At 43.2% G+C, this 26,609-nt stretch overlaps 1 protein-coding gene across 11 annotated transcripts in view; it reads right to left on the minus strand.

The window, feature by feature from the left end:
* LOC135909202 (latrophilin Cirl-like) overlaps nt 1–26,609 on the minus strand; it is a 471,476-nt gene that overhangs the window by 17,046 nt on the left and 427,821 nt on the right. For 9 of the 11 annotated variants that reach the window (XM_065441053.2, XM_065441055.2, XM_065441054.2 and 6 more), the window contains 5 exons: nt 20,006–20,109; nt 15,712–16,102; nt 13,528–13,631; nt 12,675–12,843; nt 4,405–4,572 (listed from right to left, as the gene is read on the minus strand). In XM_065441053.2, coding sequence (XP_065297125.1) covers nt 4,405–4,572; nt 12,675–12,843; nt 13,528–13,631; nt 15,712–16,102; nt 20,006–20,109 — 936 coding nt within the window. The remainder of the gene's footprint in view (nt 1–4,404; nt 4,573–12,674; nt 12,844–13,527; nt 13,632–15,711; nt 16,103–20,005; nt 20,110–26,609) is intronic. The other 2 variants (XM_070524861.1, XM_070524862.1) reach the window with 2 other exon arrangements.

Here is a 26,609-nt window from a genome sequence, read left to right on the forward strand (position 1 = left end):
AAACTGCACCCGAGATAACAAATGCGCACACAAAACACAGAACAACACAAATACATGGACGAGTGCAGGCGCCAGGCCAATGCGCGAGCATGGTGGGCCCCAGGTGAAAGGCTCCAAAGGCTCCAATCAGGAAAGCCGTAAAGGCTTTCCTGATTTTCTGCTTCACGCCTGCGTATTGCCCGCGCCCCCCCTTGGCTCACTACTCCTACTCTAGTACACTATAATGAAATCGCTGTCGCTATCGACGCCATCATGGATGGCACGACTACGCAGTTTTGAAGACATGCAGCCAGCGTACACGCACCAAGTCAACACAAACTGCTGTTTGCTGCAACCACTGGGCCCCGATACCGCGGTCGTTATTGACGTGATTATGAAATGGTACGACTGCGCAGTTATCAAGGCACGTGGCCATTGCAATGTTATGCACTGCAGTAAACACAAGAATAAGGGATTTAGAGACACAAATAGGCACAAGGCGTTTCTGTGTTGTCGTCACACAGAGTTTCTCACTATAACACCTAGAGGGAAATCTGGTGTCACCATCTATGACAGTTTCATAAGGCACACTCTGCTGTCATGGGGATGACGGTATTGGTGTCTGCGAGGCTTGTGTTGGCTGGTGTTGCGAGAAGCTATGTCTAAAACGTGGATATGGCTACACAAATAATGCTCCATTAAAGTAAAATCTTCATAAAATCTTTTCATTCACCCGCATTACATCTTCCAATGAAGTTTTCTCACCTACAATGCATAACTAAGCCAAGAAAAGCAAAAACAGACAACAAACTGTTCCAAAGTGAGTGCGAATGTTGTCTGTCCTCCAACTTCAGCTGCCCGCTGATACTTTTTATGTTTCATATAATTGTACATCCAATAACAAGTCCTCATAATTAAACAAAACCTGTTTTTGTGTAGTAATAAAGCTAAAACAGCTTTTTGCTTGCTGCTTCTGTAGAAAATTAATCATTCTGACAGACGGAATGGCACTAGCCAGGCATGTCTTCAAGGCATCCTGGCTGTCCAAGAACAATGCCAAATCGAAGTCACAATATAATGGCATTCCCACGCATCCCATAACGCAGCTGCACCAGATTTCTCTCAAGGTAATATAGTGAGAAACTCTATGCTGTCACACGTACAATTTCTACTGATGATTATGGTGATGTGGAATCCACTGCTTCATTTCTGTTGGACGCTAGCGCCTATTTTGCTCTTTTGCATCGCACATTTGTAACGCTTGCCGAGCTCCAAGAGTTGTCAGATGTGGGGCAAATACATTCAACTTAACGAGAGTGTGACTGCATTTATTAATGCATATGCTTGGTGGGACCACAGGAGTAGTCCGAATTATCCGATTTTCGGAATTAACAAATGTAAAATTAACCAGGGTCGAATGAGGTCTTACCGTATAACAAATTCATCTGTACAATGAAAAAATTCAGGCATCCCCGATGGTTGATTTGTTGCTTTCAGCGAACGTTCATGTAGTGGTGTCACCACTGCCCTCCAGAAATTTAACCAAGGTGTACTTTGCATGATAGCGGTAGCACTGGCACTAGTGACAAACTAGAAGAGCATGGCAACGTCAGCAGTAGTCCCATTGCACTGCTCTAAGAATCGCTCAACTCAACTCGTACTCAGCTTCTTGTAGTGCATCAACGTGTGCGACAGCTAACAAATGCATTGTAGTTGATGACAACAGTGATGTAATCGCAACTGACAACCAAGAATGTCTTCAAGCCAGATAAGGCAGAAAGGATGTGAATGTCAACGAAGGCATCAGTGATGAAGATCCAGTAAACGAATCAAAAATTTTGACGACAAGGGAGGCGATAGCAGCACAAGGATGATCAGAAACTTTAATTTGCGTGGCTGCTGAATTTCGCTGCAGGGCATGCTGTGAACCTTAATGCAATTAACTTGACTGCAGTCATACATTCTGTCAGCCAAAGTGTGTACAAAAAAGTTAGCGACTTATTTCACTAAGTATCTCTTGAATTTATGTTAAAGAAAGGTTTTCTCTTGTTGAACGTGCTTAGTCTGCTCTGGTGTGAGCGGTACGGTGCGCAACCTTTACAATGAGTTTACGTGCATAAAAGAGGATTTTGGAGGCCCAGTGCACTTTGTTATAAAGGCATTTGAGTGTATATAGGTGTGCCTTATGTAATCCAACGTAGGTCTCATACCTTCATGTCACAAAACATGACATCATTACTACATGAAATCTGTCGCAAATCTGAACCTATCAACCAGCAAACGAAGCAGAGAGAGACAATTCTGTGAACCAGCCACAGAGTAGCCACAGAGTACCACTTTCACATGTGACTAATGCATAGTTTGTCACAGTCTGGAAGTGCAAACGTAGTGGGAGAGGGTGAGAGAAAAGAAAAAAAACTCAATTTGATGTAACTTCACATCCACAGGTTGTAGTTGTAGCACGGGCTGTTGCCTCTTGGCCAAGTGTGGTGTATTTTCTTGTAAATAGACTTGTATATAGCTTTTCGTCTGCGTCTGCCTACGTAACATATCTGGTGGAGGTGGACGTTCCCTGTACCTCGTCACGGAACTTCGCAGTGCATGGTATGTTAAGCCTTCCTTCATAGCTCCCGGCGATGATAACTCCACTCTGCCGGCTCCGGCACCTGTTGCCACTTTGACGACCTACATCACTCTCCCCGCTTCCCGTGATCCTGGCGTATTCTCGGGTAAAGGTGGGGAAGACGTCGAGGACTGGATCAGCCTGTATGAACACGTCAGCCGCAATAACTGGTGGGACCCTACTATCATGGTCGCCAATGTAGTCTTTTACCTCGGTGGCACACCTCGAGTTTGGTTTCAGATGCACGAAGATGAGCTCACCAGTTGGGATCCGCTTAAGCAAAAGCTCCGAGACTTGTTCGGCAACCCATATGGTCACCAACTTGCCGCGCAGAAAGCATTATCCTGCCGTGTGCGGACGTCAACAGAGCCCTACGTCACGTACATTCAGGACGTCTTGGCTCTGTGCCGCAAAGTTGACGCACATATGACCGAGTCAGACAAGGTTTCCCACATCCTCAAATGCATTGCCGATGATGCCTTCAACTTGCTTGTTTTCAGCAACGTGGCGATGGTGGTTGCAGTTATAAAAGAGTGGCGCCGCCTGGAACTCACTGAAAGCTGACGTATCGACCAGCAGTTTGCTCGTCTGCCCAACACCCCAGCGACATCTTCCTGTGCCGACGCTCCTTGTCCAATCAACACTGGCAATGTTATCAGGATTGTCCAGCGTGAGATCGAGGCCGCCTATCCGGCTGCCTTCGACTCCAGCTCCTCCAACGCACCCGCAGTCACGGTTTCCCTGATTCAGGCAGTTGTCTGCCAGGAGTTCGCAAACATGGGTCTTCACACCATTTGCTCGGCCCATCGCCCTGATACCCAGCACCTCTACCAGATATGTTACGAAGGAAGATGCAGAAGAAAAGCTATATACTAGTATATTTACAAGGAAATACGCTGCACTTGGCCAAGAGGCAACAGCCTGCGCTAGCCTCTAATCGTCATCGCAAATACTGTTCCGTAGCAATATCAAGCGATTATTCTATAGGAAACATAGCAAGCAAAAAAAAACTGCACTGTACAATGCACAGAGTGAGATTTTTATGACTACACTACTTGCGTATATTTCACAGCACTGCCTGCTATAATCGAAATAAAGTTCAAGTCTGAAGACACTAATGTGGTGAAAATTTTACAAGTCTCAGGAAACCACCCGTCTAGAGATACCAAATAGTTTCTATGCAGAAAAGACATCTTATTAACAAAGAGTGAAAAAAAGCATCTTAGCATGTTGGGGATGCAAAAAGAACTTCACAAGACATCTGTTGAAGCAGTGTGCCCTATTTATTCCTTGGTGAGAGGCTAAATATGCAAAACAAAAATGTTAAAACTCTATTTGCAGGGCTGTAATGAAAATAAAAGCTGGTAAGACGTAGTCTAAAACCCGTTCATATGCTTTTTCAATATTTTTCCCCTCGTAATATTTTACCGCTGTCATGTGTATGCAAGTGCGATACAAGGGATGCTACACCAGTGCCACAAATCCCTGTGAAGAAGCGTACACAGCAATAACTGCGGTTTATGTTGAGTCTTAAACGGCGACCCATGGCTTAATTAGGCAATGTGCTCATATGCATGAGCACCTAACAAGCTGCGAAATTAAATTTCACTATTATTTGAACCATTGCACCTACTGTCGACATGTGTATGAAAAGTATATAGCCATGGCCTACATAAATATTACAGTGGTTTTATTTTCTGTTTCTGCATTCCCACATGTCACATGAAGCCCTTGCTAGACAGACACTGCCTTTCCCCTCACAGTCTGCAATTATACACCTTTCTGCTTAAATCAGTACGCACAGTATGAGGTAGTCTGCCACAGGACGGTGCTGAGTGGCTCGTGCCATTGGAGTGCGTGAATGAAGGCCGCTCTGAGGACGCGCATTTCTCGCTCCGCAGGCATGATGGCAGCCACAAGCAGTGGTCCACCAGTTGCTTGTACTCCTTGCGTACCTGGGCACAGGGCAACTATCAACAACAATTTTCAAAGCCTGCACATGTACAAAACATACAGACCATGTCTATAGTACATAGGCATGTGCATTGGATGTGCATATATTTTGTAATTTTAACTGAACTGTAGAAATGATAAGCTAGAGGGCAATGGTGGAGCCATACCCACAACCTCGGCATTACGTGTATTGAACTACCAATTGTGTTATGACAGCAGCTGCTCCCACGTAATAATCATAGGGTATTTATGTGCACAAAACCTTGGGAGTGTTACCCTCAGTGCCACTCAAGGCCTTGGTGGTGGACGTGGACTTGCTTTTTTGACCGATGGCATCATGTGAACGTTCTGTAGGAGCAGGCAGCTGACCAATAAACCCTCGTATGCTGCCTGAAGGCTTCAACCTGCTGATGTTGAGACTCTTACAATGCAATGAATGAGAAGAAGGGGAACTGAGGGGCCCAATTTCTGTTAGCCACAACCATATGAAGCCAATAGATAACAGACAGGACTGGTGACATTGGTCAACGAGGTCTGGTGCAGACTCTTCTGAATGCGTACTAGTTAATAATGAGTTAATTGCTAGTTAATAATTACTTAACCCTTCCCACATTACCAGCAACTTCACTATCACAGTCTAGTTACTTGAGCAACTCTATGTAGTCTTACACAGGGATGCATGCTGTTCCCTCTGGGGCTACAAGTGTGGCCGTCTGACTGCTTTCAGCAGACCACAAGCTTTTCGCACTGTGGTCACACAATTGGCGGTTGGAATCTTTTATGGACGAGGTGGTATCAAAAAATTCACGGACTGGGTCTACAGAATGGTTTATTGTTATCATAGATCGGTTTAGGTTTAGTGTGCTATGAAGTAGTCCCTGTCGAACTGACTGCATCTGTTGCAGTGCATTTGCCAGTCTTCGAAAACTTTCTTGATGTCGTTTTGCATGAAGTCGTTGAGGACCTTCTGCACTTCTTGTTGTATGATGTCGATGGTGTCAAAGCAATGCCCTTTGAGCTTCAACTTCATTTTCAGAAACAAGGCACTGTCACAAGGGGCCAGGCCGGGTGAGTAGGAAGGATGGGGTACAATTGCCATGGTGTTCTTTGTCGAAAAAAAAATGAGTGCTCCTGAGGGAGGTGTGACTGGGCACGTTGTCATGATGCAACAGCTAGTTTCTGTTGCACCAGAGTTCAGGTGGTTTCCACAGGTGCCGTTTTGTAGGCGTCACGGGATGTCACAGTAGAAATCTGAATTAACAGTCTGCCCTTTGGGAAGAAATTCGCTGTGGACTACCCCTTTTGCAACAAAGTGATGAGTATGGTTTTGGAAGCACTCCTTACTTCTCTAGCTTTTTTTTTGGTGTCAGTAAATTTGGACTCTTCCATCGGGAAGATTGCTGCTTCGTTTCGGGGGTCATACCTGTAAACACACGGTTCATCAGCAGTGATGACTGTTGATGAAGGTTGCGTCACGTGCAGTGGCATGAAGCTCCATGCACACATCAACATGCTGTTGCTTCTCGTTGCCAGTCAAGACTCGGTGAATGAAGTGAGTGACAATGTGGTGTATTTGCAGATTTTCATTAAGAACTACTTTGCACTGCGCGTAACCAATTGCTACCATTTCACACAGTTCATCAATGGTTCGGCGACAATCACCTCGAATAAATTCTGCAATTTTCACAACATTTGCCATGGTGTTGCACTAGTTTGTGACCGTCCTGAACGCTTGCCAGCTTCCAATGAGGCTTGACTGCCTTTGAACCATGAATGTTACCCAAAACGCTGGCTGCGTCCCATAGCAGCATCACTGTACGCCTAATGAAGCATTTTCAGTGTTTCCGTGGTGGATTTACCAAACTTCACGCAAAATTTCATGCAAGTCTGCTGCTTACGTTCTTCGTTCATTTTTCAATACTTTTTCTGACACTTCATAACTAGTGCACGTGGTCGGTGAATGACTTCTCCTATTATCCCGCCACTTGATACATCTACGCGTGTGATATGCTACGTCTAATGGCACAAGCATTTATTTTTCTTATTTCCCACATAATGACACCAGTCCGGGAACTTTCGGATAACACCTTGCACATTGTCATGTCTTGACATACATAAAGCTTCGTCCATTTCTTGTGACACAGGATGCATATGTAGTCATGTAAACAAGGGTACATGTGCTTTCACTGGCTTTCATAGCAGCATTCAAGCTTGCACTGCTGTAGTGAATGTTGGTCAAGGTGAGCACTGCAGCCACCCACTGTGGTGTCTCAGTGACTCATAGGACTGTGCTGCTGAACACAGGTTTGATGATGCCCAGCTGCAGTGGCTGCATTTTGTGGGGTCACACGAAATGCAAAAACGCTGATATGCCCAGAGGCATGTTAGGTGGTCACAATTCATACAGAGCAGTCCATACATAACATGCTTCTATTTGTAAAGCTTTAGCAAACAGCAGTGCAAATCTAGTATGTGTATGGAAGAAGTACGCCGTGCAGAGCTCCACAGCCGGATCGCCAGCGCTACTGAAGTGGGGCTCGGGCTAGACACTGTTCCTGTGTGTCGGGCTAAGCATACACTGTTGCATCTTCCTGTCGGCGTCCTTCGTGTTGTCCACAGTTGTGTTTGACTTCTTTGCCATATATGCTACATTCTAATTTTCACTAGGCGTACTTTTTGGTGTTTTCTGGTCTCTCCATGGCTCAACATAACTGAACTTAGTTCTAGTGAAGTTGCATCCAATATTTGTTAAAAGCATACTGATATCGTCAAAAAATGTTTGTGATTAGGGCTATACGAAATAAACATTAACATGATGGCTCTGATAGGACAACAAAAGGTCTCCTGTCACTTTTGACGGCCCACTGATGCTGTGTCTACATCTAGCACTTCAACTATGCTATAGTGCAAACATGCTTTTCACCATTGTTATATATGCAACTATGCAATTCAGGTGATAGCACAAGATTGGCATATTGGCTTGCGGGTTGGGCTCCAGCCAAGCGAAGCCATTGGCCAAAGCACACATGTGCATCAAGAATGTGTTGTTTCAAGTTGCTCTTGCTGGATACTTTGTGCTATCAGAACTCATATTTTGTGTGCCAGGTAAACAAATAATTGTTCCACTGCAAATGATATTGTCTCGATCGGATCTTCGATTTTTGGTTTCATTATAGTAGCAGAATATTCACATGGCCAACTCCATTTTAAGTTCACTTCATTATGTCCATGCTTGTTATATCAATTTTCAATTGTATTTATTTGTCAGTTATTATAGCCTTAAAGTTATAAAGATATTACAAAAAGGTGGGTACGAAGGGTAGTGCAACTTTTAACAAGAAAAACTTTATCAGCAGAAGAGAAATACTACAGGAAAATATGTATTGAACTTCACGACAACCATGCAAGTAAAAAAAACAAGCATAAGACAATATAAAACAGAAAAATTTGGAGGATGCTCAAGCTTTGTCTTTAAGAGTGGAATGTGATAGCATTCAAAGATCCCTGGCTGCTTTTCACACTTTCCCGTCAACTGCAACATACGTAACCCTACTGTTTATCAGGGAACGCTCGTGGTGAACTCTATGCATGAAGGCGGGCTCTCTGGTTGAAACATGGCCTCTTGCATGGGCCACAATGCGCCGGAGGCGAGCGCCATCAAGAAGTGTTTCAAGGAAGTGGGCGCACCGCTCCATGGACTCAGATATTTATGCACCGGCGGGCGCAAATGGCGGACGCCGTCTCCGGTCTATGCATTGTAGAAATGCTGGAAAAGGGGTTTGTTTGAATTGTCGTGGAACAGAATTATGTTTTCTCGTATATTCAAATAACAATCCGAGAGCGTCCATGTCTGCAGGTTGTGTGTAAGCTGTAGTTGACGATTTTCCCACGTATTTGAGCTTGAGAAATTCTATTAGTTTAGCCAATTCCTTGCATCACAGGAAAGACATGGGTATTTATTTATTGGTACCTCAAATACCCCATTTGGGGTTTTACATGAGGGGTGGGCCTATTTAAATCATATTTTCAATGAATGCCTTGAATGATGAATGACTGGAGTGGTGCACTGCTTCAGCAGGTAGATGATTCCAGCCTTTCGCTGTTTGAATGAAGAAAGAGTTAAGATGAGCGGAGGTGCGAGCTGGAGGGGGATAAACAGCCTTTGAATGGCTATGACGGGATGAAGTGCGATGCGCAGGCGTGATGTCGGTCTGATGAAGTAGTGAGTGATAAAATTTGTAAAAGAGGCACAGTCTTGCTGTTTTGCGGTGCTGCTCGAGGGTTGGAAGGTTCAGAGATGATTTAAGTTTAGTAACGCTAGTGTGGTAAGAGTAGTCAGAATGAATGAATTCTAGTGCTGTTGCCAGGTTAGATTGGTGTGGGTCCCACACTGAGCATGCGTATTCCAGTTTGGGTCGAACAATTGTTAAATATGCGAGTAGTTTTACTGAGAGTGGAACAAGACGCAGACTATGGCGCAGGTAGCATAGTACACGATTCGCATCATTGTTAATGTTGCAAATGTGCGAGGACCAACTGAGGTTATTGGACAAGTTAACGCCTAGGTACTTATATGAAGTCACAGCACATATTTCCGAACCGGTGATAATGTAATTAGCTGAAATAAATGATTGGCGACGATGGAAAGTAAGTAGCGACGTTTTTTTGATGTTGAGGGACATTAGCCAATTATTACACCAAGTTTCAATGACGTTAAGGTCGGACTGGAGGGCGCGAGAATCAGCGTCGTTAGTAATAGGATGATAGATTACACAATCATCAGCAAATCAACGAATTTTGGAAGAACAACCTATCGGTAAGTCATTAATGTATATTAGGAAGAGTAGCGGCCCCAGGACTGTGCCTTGTGGCACACAGGAGATAACGGGTAATAAGGTAGACGAGCATTGGTTAGCATAAACGAACTGTTGGCGGTTAGCCAGAAAGTTGCGTATCCATTGGAGAACACACGGGTTAAGATTAAGACATGATAGTTTTAGAAAGAGCCGTTCAAGAGGAACTTTGTCGAAAGCCTTTTGGAAATCTAGGAAGAGGGCGTCTATGGGTATGTTTTGATCAAGATGCGAGCTGATGTCATTAACGAATAGAGCTAGTTGAGTTTCGCAGGACATGCCTTTCTGAAAACCGTGTTGATTAGGATTAAAAAAATTAGCGGATGTTACGAAGTTTATAATATGAGAATAAATTATTTGCTCCATTAGTTTAGAACAAACACTGATGAGGGAAATTGGACAGTAATTGTGGCACGATGACGATGATCCTATTTTTGGTACTGGAATTATCTTACCTATTTTCCAGTCTTGCGGCACCACTCCAGATGATAATGATTGCTGAAAGATGTGGCATAATAATATACTGGAGATGTGCGCAGTGTTCTTAAGCATTTTGGAATTGATTCCATCGATGCTGGCTGAGGGTATGCGGGTATGCGTGCCGAAACAATGTCTGGCGCCGGATGCTGAAATCATATTTTCTGCGACACAGGCTCCTTAATGCTATGACATTAAAGTCCTAAATTAGTACGGCAGTTGTAGTCACTTTTAAGCAAAAGAAGTGAGGGCCAATGGGTTTAATTCCAGTGACAGCTCATGTTGGAAACATCCTAAAGAAAGGTACAGCAAGAGATGTGTTTGATGGTGCTGGACAGTAGCCATCAGAAGGACCCTGCACATGAGGCTGTACTATTGCGAATGAATAATGTGTGGCAACTATCAGATTTACTTTCTATAAAATTGTTGGCTTTTTCCCAATAGGCAGTAATTTGTGATATTCTTGTCATGAGTAGCCAGTGTAGCTTGCCTATGAACCTTACAGCAGGCAGCATGAGCACATCGGCAGGGTGAAAAAAATAATGGCAAGAACCATCTATGATGTTTATCTAAGTTAATGCAAAACATTTCTGAATACTACAAAGATGTGAATGTAATGCAATAAAATTTTTTGCTCCTGAACCTCTTCTTTCATGGGTGGTATGGTACTGGTCTCTTCTTTCGACTTTTGCGCTGCTGCTGCTGCTGCTGTTTCCTTGCACGCCATGTCGGGGGTGGCTCAGAGTGTAGGTATACATGACAGAAGCATGGCTGACATGATAGGGGACGGGAGAAACTTGTTTAGACCTTTGCACTGCATAGAATGTGCATGGAGCCCTCTGGAGCTTCCTGGGCATCACCACAATACCCTCTTAATGGCAGTAATTATGCGTGACCCCTCACAAAAGCATTGCAAAAACTGCAGCACTTACATTTTTACTGACGTGCAACAATTCACAGGGGAGGTATGTAGAATGGTAGAGAGGAGGGGGAGAGGAGGCAGAGAATGGGTAGAACGGACGCAGCCTCTAAACTCTTGGCCCTCTTTGCTTGAAACTCGCATACATGGGGAGAAGGCAGGAGAGAGAAAATGCGATGTGAGGAGGCGAGGAAACAACATTACTTGGGTGCCTTGATGCGTGTGCTCCCAAGGTACCCTAGCTACTACAATAGGCACGACAGCGATTGCGACAAAATGGATAAATTTAAGTTTAGGGTATGGTACGGTACGTTCCTGCTATTCCTGAAAAAATGAACAACTGATGCATGGTGTGCAGACTCAAAGCCGTCTTAAAGCACTGTTGCATCTAGGCAACATCATAGCACCACAGAGTCTAGGCGGTACACTTCAATTCAATATGTCTGTGCCCACCGTGATAACTTTGCAGCTATGGCATTGCTCGAGGTTGAGGGTTCGATGCCGGCTACAGCAGCCACATTTCGATGAGGGGTGAAATACAAAAAACACATGTACTCAGGTTTAGGTGCTCGTTAAAAAAATCCACAGGGGGGCGTCAAAATTAATCCATAATCTGTCATTATGACGTACCTCATAATCAGATTGTGGTTTTGGCACGTACATTCCCATAATTCAAGTAAAGTTAACACTTCTGCCCGATGCAATGTGCTGCATGAGGCAATGACAATACTAATCTTCTCGGAGGTCACGAACAATGGCGCACAATGCCTCAAGCAGACACGTCTCACAGTGTGTTCTGTGTACTACAAATACAAACCGCAGTGGTGCATGCAAGGTAACATTTGCCATCAACTCACCACAGTCATATTGCATTAAACGCTATATAAATAATACATTAGCCATCAACACCACTGTTAATTAATGTCAATCAACGTAAACAGCACAGAAAACTTCAATTGCGTTGATTCCCACAGTGCGTGGGATCCGCATAATTTTTAATGAGAAACTGCAACAAGATTCCATGTCACCCAAACTGCACTTGCTATGTCTTTGTTCGCTACATGCAGCCGCGATGCTACATAAGTGTGCCTGCACTTTTTATGAGAAACTGCTCTGAGATGCCATGTCTCTGCAAGTGCAGTTTCATCTCTTTTTTATGAACAACTCGTGCATATGGTTTAAATTTATTGATACATTCAAGGCCTGTGCATATAACCTAATGGTTAAAACACTTGGCCGTTGAGCATGGTGTCACTGGTTCAATACGTGCCACCACCAAACCACCGTCTTTTTTTATGTGTGAGCCATTCTATTTGAGCCCAGATCAGGTCAGAATTGGCTTTTCTGGTGCAAGTAGGCAAGTAAATGCTTGGCATTTAGAAATCTGAACTGAGAATCATACATATTTGTTCCAGCCTTTAAACAGCAACATTGAAACAATGGAAGCCAGTATCACAAAAATTAAAGTGGAAGAAACAAGAGGCACACAGAACATGTTATAACTGGTTCAGTTGTGGGAGCAGCACTATAAAAGCAACTTACAAAATGTAGAACAAGCCATGGCAAAACACTGACTGCGCTCTGCAACAGATTCTATTAATAGTGGCGCTGTTTGCATGGTGGCACCGGACGATAGCTATACGGGGCAACAAATGGCTGCCACTAACTGAACCTTATTGCTAAAATCTCTATAGGTCCTGCCGGCATCACACAGGTGTAACATAATGGGCTCCATTGGTAATTGTACACTCTAAATAGAACCATTAGGGCCCTGATAACTTACTTAGAGTGCCCCCCCCCAAGTCTCACTGGACCAATATAAGTGTTCTACTAGTGCTTTAAGCAAAGCAATGTTTGCAAAAGCACTTACCTTGTCATTCCTGAGGCAGTGGAACACAAAGATGAAAAGGCCTTGTAAGCTGTTCAGGAATGTGAAGAGGTATGCCATTACCACAGACTCAGCATTGAGGTAAAGCAGCCCAAATCCCCACGTCAGACCTAGCAATACCACGAGTACTGCAGCACTGCGAATCCAAACACTGCAAAAGAGCAGAAGACATGTCCCCTCAACTCCAAGAAAAGAAAACGAAAGGCAGTTTTCATTTCAAATAGTCAAATCTACACACCTTGGTGTTACAATAAATATTAAAGATTTGTTGGATCAGTGCTAAAATTCAATATAATGAAGACACAATGTCAAGGCTAAAAATTCCAGCTATCACTACCACTATCACTATCACTACCACTATCACTACCAAGGGGGAAAGCAAAGGTGAAGCAGTGTTGATGAAAGCATAGGCGTGCACAAGGTCACCGACAAAGGAGGGGAGGCAAGGCCCCCATTGCTGCCTACCCCTTCTCAAAGTGAAAAAAAGAAAAAGAACTTAGCTGCATTAAAGTTTACTGAAGCTACACACACTCGGCCAGGTGCAATGCACGTGTAGCAGAAAGGTAGCCAAGGTGGTAGCTAGTGTCTTGGGTGTAAAAAAAGCTTTGCAGGGAAGCCTATTTCACAACCTTTGCAAGTGATTCATTATTTGCACCCCCACCGCCCTTCTCGTTTTCTTTTGCACATGCCTATAGAGGAAGGCACAATACACTCAAGAACATCACAGCCTTTTGCATGTAGCTTCAAAAGGACCTATGTTGCAAGTACTAAATAATAACCGAAGTGCAAAAAAGTGAAAGTATGTGCATTTGGGCAGTATCACTGTGTTGCCCACCTGAGGTTTGCCATATTGGACTGCTCTTTATTCTTGACTGAGCTGGCTAGGCTGGAATGACGGCACATCATGTACACAGCAATGCCTAGAAACACCAGATTTGCCTGTAAAGATGGACAAGAGAAAAAAAGAATGCGTCAATTCGTGCAGTGGTATATGTGCATGAGTGTCTCAACAGAGTTGACTCTAACTAAAACAATTAGCTCATTTATAGTCAACTCATCATCAGCTGCAAGATCCAGCTGATCCAACACCACAAACTGGTTTAATTGTGGTACTGTTCATTGGCTGTACATAGGTAAACACATCCGAACACTTTCTAAGGTTGAAGTTTGGGCGAGTTAGTATGGCATACTTGCTTGAAAAAAGTGCAGTGAATCACGTAACACAAAATAATGTAACACGTAACACCATATACACAGACTGCTCTATGTGTGTGTGTGTGCATGTTCTTTTTTTTTATATTAGGTGATTCAATGTGCTTTCTTCTAGCAAGTGCATCTTCTTCCAGAAAGTTTGTTTCAATTCCCTCTTACAATGAGGAACCTAGATTTGATAGAAAGTTAATTGAGTAGTTTTAGTAAATTTTGATCTCAACTGCCACATCTCACTTGTCTGATGTCAGCCATTTCTGACATTATGACTCCGAAAGAGGTCTAATTAAGGAAGAATTTTAGTTAATGTCTTTGTTAATATGCCTGGTATATACAAGACTGCTTGCACAATGTAAGCAGGATTTCAGGTATGAACTATCAGTTAATGTGATGACCTTCACTTAAAGGGGCCCTTAAACTTTTTTATCTAATTCAAGAAATGCATTTGAACTTAAACCAGACTATTTCAGAAATACTTTGCAGCAAAAAATACTTCAGTGTGTTCAGTTCAGAGTTGTTGGCAATGAAAGATCACCCTGGATCCCCTTTGCAGTGATACCACTCCTTCTTCAATGCCTTGCACTGTGAAGGCTATGGTGGAGTGGGACGTGCAGTTCAAGTTTGAAACAGAATGCTAAATAATTGAAGCGTATTCTATAAGGAAAACAGGTGACAAGTGTGTCAGCTGTTTGTCTTTGGCACTGCACGAAAAAGAAGCGACATTTCCTTCGAGGCATCTAGGCACGTGAACTGATTGATCATACAATCGTATGCATGAACTGATTGAATTACACAATGTTTTGCATGATGATATGTGCATGATGTATGTGATGCGCAGTGCAAAAAATAGATCATTTGAAATAAATGACAGTTGGAAGTTCAGCGCCTGTTCTGTCGTATGTGTTCCTTTTGTCTTCATTTTTAGCATGTTTTTATAGAACCCCTTCTTGGTTATGTTCGCTATCAGCCAATAGCAGCCGTCCTGGGAATCTTGCATATGACGATATATGCAAGCCATCGGCAGCTTCAAATAGGGTAAGGAGAAGGTGTCATGTAAAAAGGGAGCATTCGAGAAATATGCGACTTCACACTTTGCTTGTGAGATCCACACATCACATGACTATAAAATTTGGCCGAGATATACAAAGCAGCACATGCTATTCATGGACTTCCCTTTTTCCCCATGCCTGAAGGGTGGCTCAGGACCCTTTTAATTACAGACTAACCAATAAGGGCTCAATTCTGCGTACAAAGAGTGGAGTAAATTTTCCTCATATGATGCAAGCACTGCCTACACTACCACTGTGCCCTACCCTTACCACTAATGCACATTACCACTGCATAGTTGGGCACTCCGGAGTACAAAAGAAAACAGGTATCACAAGAATTAGTTGTTGGTTCCTAAAAAAAAAAATAAAGAAGAAAAAGAAACTCATCCTGGTCTGGGATGGACCAACCCTGACAAACCCTGCACAAACCATCTTTCTGGGTTCACCCCTCCGGCACATCACATCAGGTTAGGTTTTACATTGTTTCGCACAACAATATTCCAAACTCTGTAAATTTTTGTGTGAAATAAAATACAACCTAACTTTTGCATGGCAAGTCTGAAATAACTCGTAGAACTGATCTGCCATATTCTGCGGCTCTGTGCATTAGTTGTTGATTGCCTGTGTTCTTGAATTCCACAAGCAGCTCTGGTAAGCGCTTTCTTCTTGTATGCTTGTTTTTATCCCCGTCCCAGTACTTTTCTTAGCGCACTTCTTATTTCCATCACACTTACACAACACCACTTGCTCTGAGGGCTCACCAAAAGAATGGCAACCACAGGGCCGATGAAGCTGAGTATGAAGTAGTTGTCGGCACGGAGCCAGCAATGTTGTGGCGTCCCATAGCTAGCTGGGTCAATGGCGGCTGCCACAGCCACGACGACAGCAGGCATGCCATATGCGAATGCATAGTACCAGCCGAGACGAGACTTTTCCGAGTCGAATACCTCGATGAGCATCACGTAAAGCTGGAAGCCTTCAAGAAACATCCACAGGAAGGCAGCCAGAAAGAAGTAGTGCAGCAGGCCTGCGACAACGCCACACAAGATGCGCTGTGCTGTCTGGGAGATGCCAGCCACGAACACCACCTCAGCTACCAGCAGGCACACACACAGATTCTTGTGGATCACCATTCGCTCGCTCTCCAGGCTCCTGCCATGGAGAAAACCATATCTGTTAAGGTTGACCATTCATTAGAAAGTTGCATTTCTTTCGTGCAAACCATCTCTTGTTGATGCCATAGATTCAGTGGACCTTTAAAACTGCTGTTTATTTTATTTCTTTTTACTTAAAAAGCAATGAAGCGCCTATAAACATAATCTTCTACTCTATGATGACCCAAGATATACGAGTTCGCAGAGCAAATTTAGGGGCAGACATGAAACTGCTGACTTCAAGAAAAGGTTTTATTCAAAAATGGACGTAAATATACGAAATGACATTTAAAGCAAAGATGCCAGGTGCAGGCTTAACCACATTCAGGAATTTTCTCCAATAAAGCTGGCATGCTCACACAGTGAAGATCTAACCTAGCTATTTCTGCTGCTGCGGTGGTGAACCAGGTGACATTATCTCTGCTCTGCAACAACAAAGCTTGTCTAAAAACAAGCGCTTGCACACACAGAAGTGGTAGTGTAAAACTAGCCAACTGTCACATGCTTTCTTTACATTGTTGCACTACTCCTTGTTTGTGCAATTCAGAGAGTGCCTTGTTTGCCTCGAATAATATTTGCCACAGGGAACATGATTTCAATATACAACACCTGCTATGCATTGTGAAAATTTTTTTTCCCATTTCTTGCGACCTCGCATTTCGTCAGTGACTGGAGCTTGACAATGTGCACAAGACTGGAAGAAGCCCCTTAGCATTGGCACATTCAGCACTTGGGGCTTGTCAGTAGTGTGCACTACAAAACAAGCAGCAAGTGTAAAGGAAACACGATTGTGTGCATTCCTTGTATTCGTCTGTTTAGTGCTTCAGCTTACTCTGGCACCACCTTTAGGTTGTGCAAAATCTTATGCAAGTGCAAGTCATCCTTTTCTAGTTGAAGTATTGGTGTGATCACGTGAACTGATGTAATTTTTTTGTGACATAAACGTGCAGGGAGTACCAGCTCACAAGAGATGAGCATGCTCCCGATAGAAAGCTGTTTATCATAAAGAGGCAGTTTTCTCAGAGCATCTTGAATCATTGTTCCTGAATTTGTTTTAGTTTGTGCATCACATCTTTGCTTTCAAAGTCATGTCTGGGTGTGTGTATTTGTGCTTCATCTCAAATAAGATTAATTTTGAAGTTGGTGCTTGTGCTGTGTCCTTCCTGCCCACCCTTGCATTTTTTCTATAAGCCACTGACGCAAACTGTCCAGGTTGCTGCCGCATTATGTTTGCCGATTTCGGCGCTTCTGAAGACCAATCCTCGTTCACATCTAACCTATTATCTATAATGTATTGAACTGTACAGCCCCTTCAAGATGTCTGCTTCATTAGAAAAGTGAGCCCTCAGCAGTGCAGGTACTAACTGCCATCGAAGTGAGCTACTGAATGTAAATTCTTCCTCACGTTTGCACAGAGCCCAGCCTATAAAGCATTCACTAATTTAAGTAGACAAAACAGCATCAAAGTGTAAGTTTGCAAGAACACGGCCAAAGATCCTTTTAAACATATGCAGAACCACAACATCTTATATGACACTGAACTCGTGCTACCCATCTCCAAGTGGTCAGCATAGTGGAATGATTGAAGCAGTCTCCTGAAGAAGAGTCATTAAAGAACTGCTTGTGAGCAACGAAGCAAACCATACAAAGGTCACTCACACGACGAAAACTGAACGAAAACCAAAGGTAACTTTAAGAGCAGTCACCAGAGAGAGCTGTTCAGAGAAGAGTTGCGCTCCTCTGTTTCGGTTAGTTAACGTTTCTGTTAATTTGTGCACCATAGCTTCGACTTCGACATCTTTGTCCATTGTCCTTTGTCCGACACTATTGACTTAGCGAAGCATAATTGCATCATTGGTCTACAGTCTAAACTTACGATAACGAAATCCCGCAGCAACGAAATATTTTCATATCCCTGGCGAACGCCCATAAGATTCAATGCATTTCGCACCTCTCAGCAACGAAATGTCACTGTACTACAATCCCGCATCAATGAAATTTGTCGGTGCGTAACCCCGCATATTACCTACTCGCATTGGATTAGCAGGCTCCAAAATGTGCTCAAATGCATTGTTTTGCACTAAAATTGCGTAAAATGCCACCACATTACACTTGCGTGGGTGCCGCCATTTTTGTTTACAAAAACAACCAAGCACCGGAAGCAATCACATGCGTTGAAAACACGTCATGGCCACCATTTAGTCTGTTGATTGCTCGTTTGAAGTGCATGCATGTTGCTACTGACATGTGACGACGGTTTTACGCACCTACTAGGCGAGATCGTAGATTGTTGTTCGTAACGCACATTCAGTTTGCCTTCCCCACGGCTGACGACTGGGCGCGGCCTAGGTCAATTGCGTGAGGCGAAACTGAGCACAAACTGAACGCACGTTTCGAACAACGATCGACGATCATGGCAGTGCACTGCATAATGCGCGCCTCCGTGAGAAAAAATGCAGCAAAAACAAGGAAACCCACGTCCCACCAACATGGAATTGTTTATGGCTTTTGAGATGGCAGTCACAGCATGGAGTGCCACGCATCGAGCCGTGATTGAGCAATCGTCCGGGAATATGCATCCCTTGCGTCAAGAACGCTGATTTTGGTGCCACCTGACAGGAATTGCGTGCAGATTCGGCACCAAACGTAGTTTTGGTCAAAGGGGTCGTAATTGCGATCATTTGCCTTCGGGTACACAAGATACGATCACTTTTGCGTTCGGCACCGGACGCGTCAGCGCCTAAGGGTGACAGCATGCACTGGAGAAATGCTACTGCACGCACTGTTGCTCTGTTTCTGGCGCCGAGTTACACAATATCTCACAAAAGTGATCATATCTCTGAAAGCAATTTACCGAGAATACTGCTCCACAACAGTGCTGCCACTGCTGATTGATGCATGCGGCGCACTTTGTACTGTCGACAATGCGGTTCTATATCCTCGAGCAAAGCTTGCCAAAGTAAGCTAGCGGAATTTAGATGGTAAAGTTTTGTTCTTCGATGCATTACCTATCTGTGCTGTCCTTTTTTGCAACAACGAATCCGAAAGCGAATTTTTTCGCGTTACCCACTGACATCGTTATTGCGAGGTTGAACTGTATCCACAAGAAGCCCATGTTGTCATAGTATTACGTAGGGAGGTACTGAATAGAATGCATTTTTCTTCTGGTAAAAGCATGCATCAATGGCATGAAAGCAGATGCAGCAGTTGTTGCTGCAGTGACGACCCTGCCAAACTGTGCTAGCTGTGCCTGCCCAAGCACACTGCACCGCAACACACACAGAACGAGTGTTGAAGTGAGGGAAGTGTGCATGAGGCTGTTCAGTGTGCTTATGCACAATTGATCTTAATGTGAAACATGCCGAAACCATCGAGATACGTCGGACCACACATTCCTGAAAAAGTAAATGCCACGTCTGTCACATACCTGTAAAAATGAAGTTAAAATGATATGTTGTATGTACCTTTAGTCACGGCCATAACAGTTATGCTATATTTTGAAAAGTGTGAGATTTAATCTAACATAGAATCACATGGTGCACACTTAGTTGAAGGAAAATTTGTCCAAATCTGGGATTTGAACCTGGGACCAGGATGATTTATTTCTTCTACCAAAAAGTGCTTTCTGAGAAATAAGTATGGCTTTCCTTTGCAGCTTCTTGCTACAGTTTGGGTGGGTGATTTCCTCTTTCATGAACCTTCCTCCACCTTGCAGGCTTCTGCAGAGGTGATTTGCCATATGATATGTACATATACAGTATCTCTAGGTCTATGTTGTCCCTTTGATGTAATACTGCAAGGTCGATGAGAGCTAACGCTTTCTGCTTGGACATAACACATAAAGTCTAAATAACACAAAGATGGCAGTGTGTACGTTTATGAAACAAACACAAGCGCTGACCTGAAGAACTGGAATGTGATTATGGTGAGGATGAGGCAGACAATGGATACGAAACAGCCAGCATAGGTGATCACTTGAAGAGCCACTTCATTTGAATGCGTGAGCTGTCCAAAGAAAGAAAGTGACAAAGAATCAAGTACAAAACGACAAAACAGAGCATTGTGAAAAAAAAAAGACGTCTTGCAATCAGTCTTGCAGTGTGGAAATTTGTACAAGCATGCACAAGGACACAGCCTATGCTCACCTGGAAGTGCAGCATAAATCTTGAGTAAAACTCATGATTATTTGCAGACACTGTGACTGGTTTGTGCTAGATCATATTGAAAAAGAACTGACAGTGTGACTAAACAGGGAGTGGCATTATAGGAGCACTGGAACAAACTTGGCTAAAACACGTTGGTGAGCTAGTTGGTTTGAGTCCATGATAGAGTGTGCAAGCGCGACTGAATGAGGACATAGAAAGAAACAGGTACACTGTGCCTGTCTGAGGCACCGAGTGCTGCCTCTATGTATCTGTTTCTTTTGACATCCTCGTTCAGTCGCGCTTACACAGACAATACTGGAAAAAAAATTTTTAGGCTCCATTTTGTATACTTAATAAGTAGCTATGCTGATCCAGTAAGCATGGTAAAGAAACTCATTTGCTCCAGTATGCGATGATTGTTTAGTTATATGCTCCTATGTTATGACCAGTGGCTGTTTTGATTTCGATGACAACTTCGTGCCTGTGACATATGAGGGATGCTTGTAAATGTGAGCACAAAGACTTGTAATGCACGCTGGCGCACCGTCCACCGTGCCAGCTGTGCTCCTGTTTTGTCTGCTAGTTTGGGGGAAATCTGTGTGTTGCTACACCACCATGTTACTTCATAGGGCAGAAGTCAACTACACAGTATGGTCCCGGCATTAGAGAGTCTTAGCATATTTACGTACTTCCTGCTGCTTGGGGTTTACTGGGTAACCAGAGGGGCAACAACACTGGTAGTGACATCTGGTGACACAGTTGCAAACCAAAGAGCCTACAAAACTAACACTGCAACTTAGATATTCTACCTAACTCCCACTGTAAAGCATTGGTAGCAACATAATTGTTAACTTGATGCATTTTTATGACTTCCCTTCAATAAAACTCACTCGACAAAAAAAAAAAAAATTCAGAACCATTGTAGTTGGACAAATCATCACAAGGTGGTGTTGCCAGCTTTGCTACTGCCAGCCCCAACTCCAGTAACCTGGGGATGTATTCTCGGACAGTAACTTTTGGAGATATCACTTTCAGCACATGCTGTTTGGCTTGTTCAGCAAAACTGGTTGTGCTAATCAGTTGCTTCAGCAAAGCCTTCCAAATCATCCAATGTGTCTTGTACAACATAGTGCGAAAGTGACAGTACCGCAAGAAGCAATTGTCCAAAAATACATCCCCTCATAATCTGCAAGCAGAAAGAAGTTTGTGAAACTCTTTATTGTTGTCTACAGTAAACACACAGACAAGTTTTGTGCTGTCAGTGCAAGATACTCTATGCAAGCAGTCCTGAAACACCTTCAGAATGGTGAGACAAGCCAATGATATGACACATAACGGAAATCAATTGCTGAAACTTGTTACATAACATCGTGTGCAAATGGGATCTAAGCTGATGACTAGATTGATAGGTGGTGCACTTCCGATTCTTCACTTGCATGAACTCCAGAATTTGTGCCGAGCTCGTTCCAAAGTTCGTTCCAAGCTGCATTTGCTATTGATACTTTACAGATGATACCTATAAGCTTGCAGCAATGAAATCTACCAGTTATTTCGAGTCTAAACTTCATGTATCTATTTACTTGAAAGGAAATCATTTTTATTTCTTAAAATCAAGCAGCAACAGTCACTGGGCACATAATGAAGTGGACAGAATGGAAAATATGGTTGTGATGTTGACAGATCTATGCTAAAGTCTCTGATTAGAATGCCAAGAGGAACACCCTGCATGGCCTCCTGTGCAAGCCAGAGCACCAAATTTTGTCATTATAGTAAGATTTCAGTTTTCTGGAGCTTGCTGCTACAGTATCAGACCAATTCCAAATGTATGTTCAATATTACCAAAAATCTTATAAGTGCTCATGGCAATAATAGTCAATCCAGTAATCAATTAAGATAACCTTTTTAGTGCCAGTGGTCGAGGACAGAAGGTAGACGTTGTTAACACAATGCACTAACTTCAATGTTAGAGTACCAACGTGGCCAACATACAGTAATCAATCAATTGTTTATTTAACATACCCAGGAACAACCATAAGGTACAAGTGCTAGCGCATGAGTAAAGAAAGTAATTAAAGATACAAATACAAAAAAACACACATAAATACATGAAACGCAACCAACAATTGTGAAAAGGCATAGGTTACGATAGGGGCACGACGTTGCTGCAAGAATGCCACGCTCATCATTTCACTTTTTCCAGGCCGTGCTCCTCTGGGGTTGCGTCACCTGGCTCCCCACTTGGTGGCCTCCCATTCCCGAGGGTTTGCATCAGAATTCATCTTCACTGCCTACCGCCTGGCCAAGTTTGGGGTCAACCGGATTAATCACCTGGCAACCCGGGAGATCGCAGGAAGATACGGCTATCTGTCTCACAAGCGGCCTATTTAAATGCCCACCGGTGGACTTCGCATTCGGGCACGATGCTGCTGCAAGAATGCCACACTCATCATTTCACTTTTTCCAGGTTAGTTACCTGAGCCATGCTTCCTGCGTAAGGAGCAGTAACTACTGTTTATTTGCAGTGTCGTGCCCCTTAGAAATGTATGTTAAGGCCAAGCGGTTTTTGTTGCAGTCACCATGTGTGTGTGTTCGGTTATTCAGACTGCTGTCGTTACTTTCCGGTGATGTGGAAGAGAATCTGGGCCCTCAGGAGGAAATCATGACTTCACTTCTAGAATCCCTGTGTAGACTTGAGACCAGGCAGGCAACGATTTTGAGCGAATTGAAAGGAGTGAAGGAAAAGCAGGAAGCAATTGACCGCGAAATTAAAGGCCTAACTATGAGGGTTGTAAAGTTAGCAACAACGATTGAGTCGCTCAGTGGCGCCGAACCTTCTGGAACTTCTACGTCAGTGAATGCTGTTGAAGATGTGGACGGTCAATTGCAGAATATATCGGCCAGATGTGAAGATACTGAAAACAGGCTTAGGCGGTCAAATCTTTTATTCTTTGGCTTAGAGGACGATGGAAGGGAAGATTGGGCTGCGTCCAAGCAAAAGGTGATTGGCTTCTGCTCTGAGCACCTCAAAATATCACTTACTAGTGATAGGTTGGAGCGTGTGCATCGTCTCGGTAGGTTCTCGGATAACAAAACCAGACCGATAATAGCTAAACTGGCTGCATTCAAAGATGAACAGTTAATTTTGTCCTCTGCACCTAAGCTCAAAGATACGAGATACTCAATCGGGGAAGATTTTTTGCTGCGTACGCGGCAAGCACGGAAGAAGCTGTTAGACTTCGCGCAACCGCTCAAAAAGCCATTCAAACTTTCTTTCAATAAGCTGCACATAAGAAAAACAACCTATATTTATGACCATGTTACGGATTCTGTCGTAGAGTATAAAAGATAGCCACAAAAGAAGTATCTGCAAGATCACGCTCAATCCTCCCCCAATACATCAGTTTCACGCCTCTCAATAACGCTATCTAACATCTGCAGTTTGATGCCAAAATGGGAATACCTTTGTTCTTTTCTTGAAGACAATGACTCAGATGTTGCCATTTTGACAGAAACCTGGCTACATCCCGACACGCTCGATAGGGAAATTTTTACAGATTACAACAACTTCAACGTCTATCGGCAAGATCTTGTGGCACGACGGGGAGTCAGTGTGCTGATAGGCATTAAGAAATCTCTTACTTCGTTTTCCATCCCTACAAACTCGTTTCTTGAAATAGTCTGGGCAGCATGCTTGACCCCAACAAAGAAAATATTGATTGGTTCTTGCTACCGCCCTCCGGTGACCGATCACAATTTTCCAGACAACCTTCGTGACAGTATCCAAAGAGCTATGCACATCTTCGCTTCAGATCACATATACCTTCTCAGTGATTTTAACGTTTCGCAAATAGACTGGCTTTCCTTGTCTTCATCATGCCGCCACTCAACAGATTTTCTCAACCTTACTTTAGATTTCAATTTGTTCCAGGTTGTAAGCGAGCCCACTCGAGAATCAAATATACTTGATATTGTATTAACCAGTACCCCCGAAACCGTAGAACCAATATCCTACCTAGATGGCTTCAGTGATCACGAATTGCTTCAGATAACACTTAACGTCCCACTAGCCCATACAGGATCAATCACCAAAAAAATTCGTGACTTCAGCAGGGCTAATTACGTTGATATGAATTCTGATCTAGAACACTTTCTTAATGAGACACTTTTACCTAACTTTACTGATCGCACAATCGAAGAAAACTGGGCACTGTATAGGAACCAAATGTCAGCTATGATTAATCTCTATGTTCTAATAATAACGATTACTAATGACAGGACAAATCCTTGGTTCAATCGATCGCTACGGAGACTACGAAACACAAAAAAGCGCTTGTACCGCGTCACAAAACATGGGTGTGATCCTTCGGTGTTCAAAAAATGCTAATAATTCCTTAAAACATATACTAAAGCAATATGTGAAGCTAAAAAAAAGTATTACGGCAATGACCTGCCCTCTCTCCTTCAACACAATCCTAAAAAGTTCTGGCGAACTGTGTCCCCTGACCACTACTCTGATCACATTTCATTGCACGATGCTAACCAAACACCAGTATCGGACAGTGAATGCCCACTCATATTTAACAATTTTTTCTCTTCAGTGTTTACATGGGAAGATCATTCCAACATCTCATTTGTGCCTGAATATGACTGGCGCTTTATGGAACCCATTACCATTACTGCTGATGGCATTTCACGCCTCATTGCTAACTTAAAGGTATCTACATCGGCCGGTATAGATAAAATAAATTCTAAAATATTACAAAATACCTCGTCAATTTCTAGTCAGATATTATCCTATTTATTCAACCAATCCCTAGCCTCAGGAAAGCTACCAGCTGACTGGAAGGTTTTGAAAATCGTCCCTGTGTTCAAAAGCGGTAACAGCCATTCACCCGATAATTGTCGTCTGATTGCGCTCACATGCATTTGTTGCAAGCTACTGGGACGTATTATTGCATCTCATGTTTTCAGTCACCTAGAATCAAACATCTTTTTCTTCTCTAATCAACACGGATTTAGGAAATATTTTTCTTGCGACACGCAATTACTGCAATTCACCACCGAATTACACTTCAGCATGGATGCCAATAAATAAACTGATTGCATGTTCCTTGATTTTTCTGAAGCTTTTGATCGCGTAGCTCATGGTCGACTAATATCCAAATTATCAGCCCTTAGACTAGACTCACTTCTATAACTTGGATCCGGAATTTCCTTTTTCACCGTCAACAGTTCACAGTGGTTAATAACTTCTCTTCTCCCCGTTGCCATGTATCTTCTGGTGTTCCTCAGGGAAGTGTTCTAGGGCCCCTTTTATTTTTGATCTATATTAATGACCTACCGCTTAACATATCATCATGCATGCGCTTATTTGCGGATGATTGTATCATATATCGTACAATTATGGATGTCGAAGACCACGTCGCTTTGCAAAATGACCCTAACATTATTTCCCATTGGTGCAAAATCTGGCTTATGTCCCTTAAACTATCCAAATGCAGGCTCATAACCTTCAGTCGCAAACGCAATAATTCTAACTTGACATATGTCTTGGATACTATACCTGTATCCCAAGTTCCATCATATAAGTACCTAGGCGTGCATCTAACACATGATCTTTCATGGGCCTTGCACATCACCACCATTTGCGCCAAGGCTTCCAGAACTTTGGGTTACTTACGTCGTAATTTACGAAACTGCTCGACCAATGTCGGTAAACTTGCCTACCTAACATACGTCCGTCCTCAGCTACAGTTCGCATCATCAATCTGGTCTCCTTATCAAAAACATCTAATTTCCATGATAGAAGCGATACAAAACCGTGCTGCTTGTTTCATCTCTCAAAAATACAGCCGTCATCTCAGCACAACTTAAATAAAAACTGATAATACTCTCGAATCCTTAGACACCCGTCGTTCTGCCGCTGTTGTTTGTTTGCTAGACAAGTATATAAACTGTACTTATCTTTCACCTTTACCCCTAGAATCCCCCATGCGCATGTCCAATCGATTAAACAACCATCGCTCTTTCAAACGTACCTACGGCCACACGCAAGCATTCAACTCACCGACACTGCCCAGAGCAATAACATTATGGAATGATCTTCCCAATGAAATCGTTTCAGTAACCGATCACACATCGTTCCGCAACCAAGTGTATCAACTTTATACATCTTAAATACTGTAACTATGTTTCGTTGTGATTACAAGGGAGTGTATTGTTGCTATTTTTCTCTTTTTTTTTTAGCGTACCAGTTGTTGTCGTGCGCTTATTACCTGCCCATCGAACAGACTGTCTCCCCCTTGTGTATCTTACATTCTTGCATTATCGTGCCTTTGCAAAGAATAACCTTTTTTAACT

This window comes from Dermacentor albipictus, chromosome 9, assembly GCF_038994185.2.
Source record: "Dermacentor albipictus isolate Rhodes 1998 colony chromosome 9, USDA_Dalb.pri_finalv2, whole genome shotgun sequence".
Taxonomy (NCBI): Eukaryota; Metazoa; Arthropoda; class Arachnida; order Ixodida; family Ixodidae; genus Dermacentor; species Dermacentor albipictus.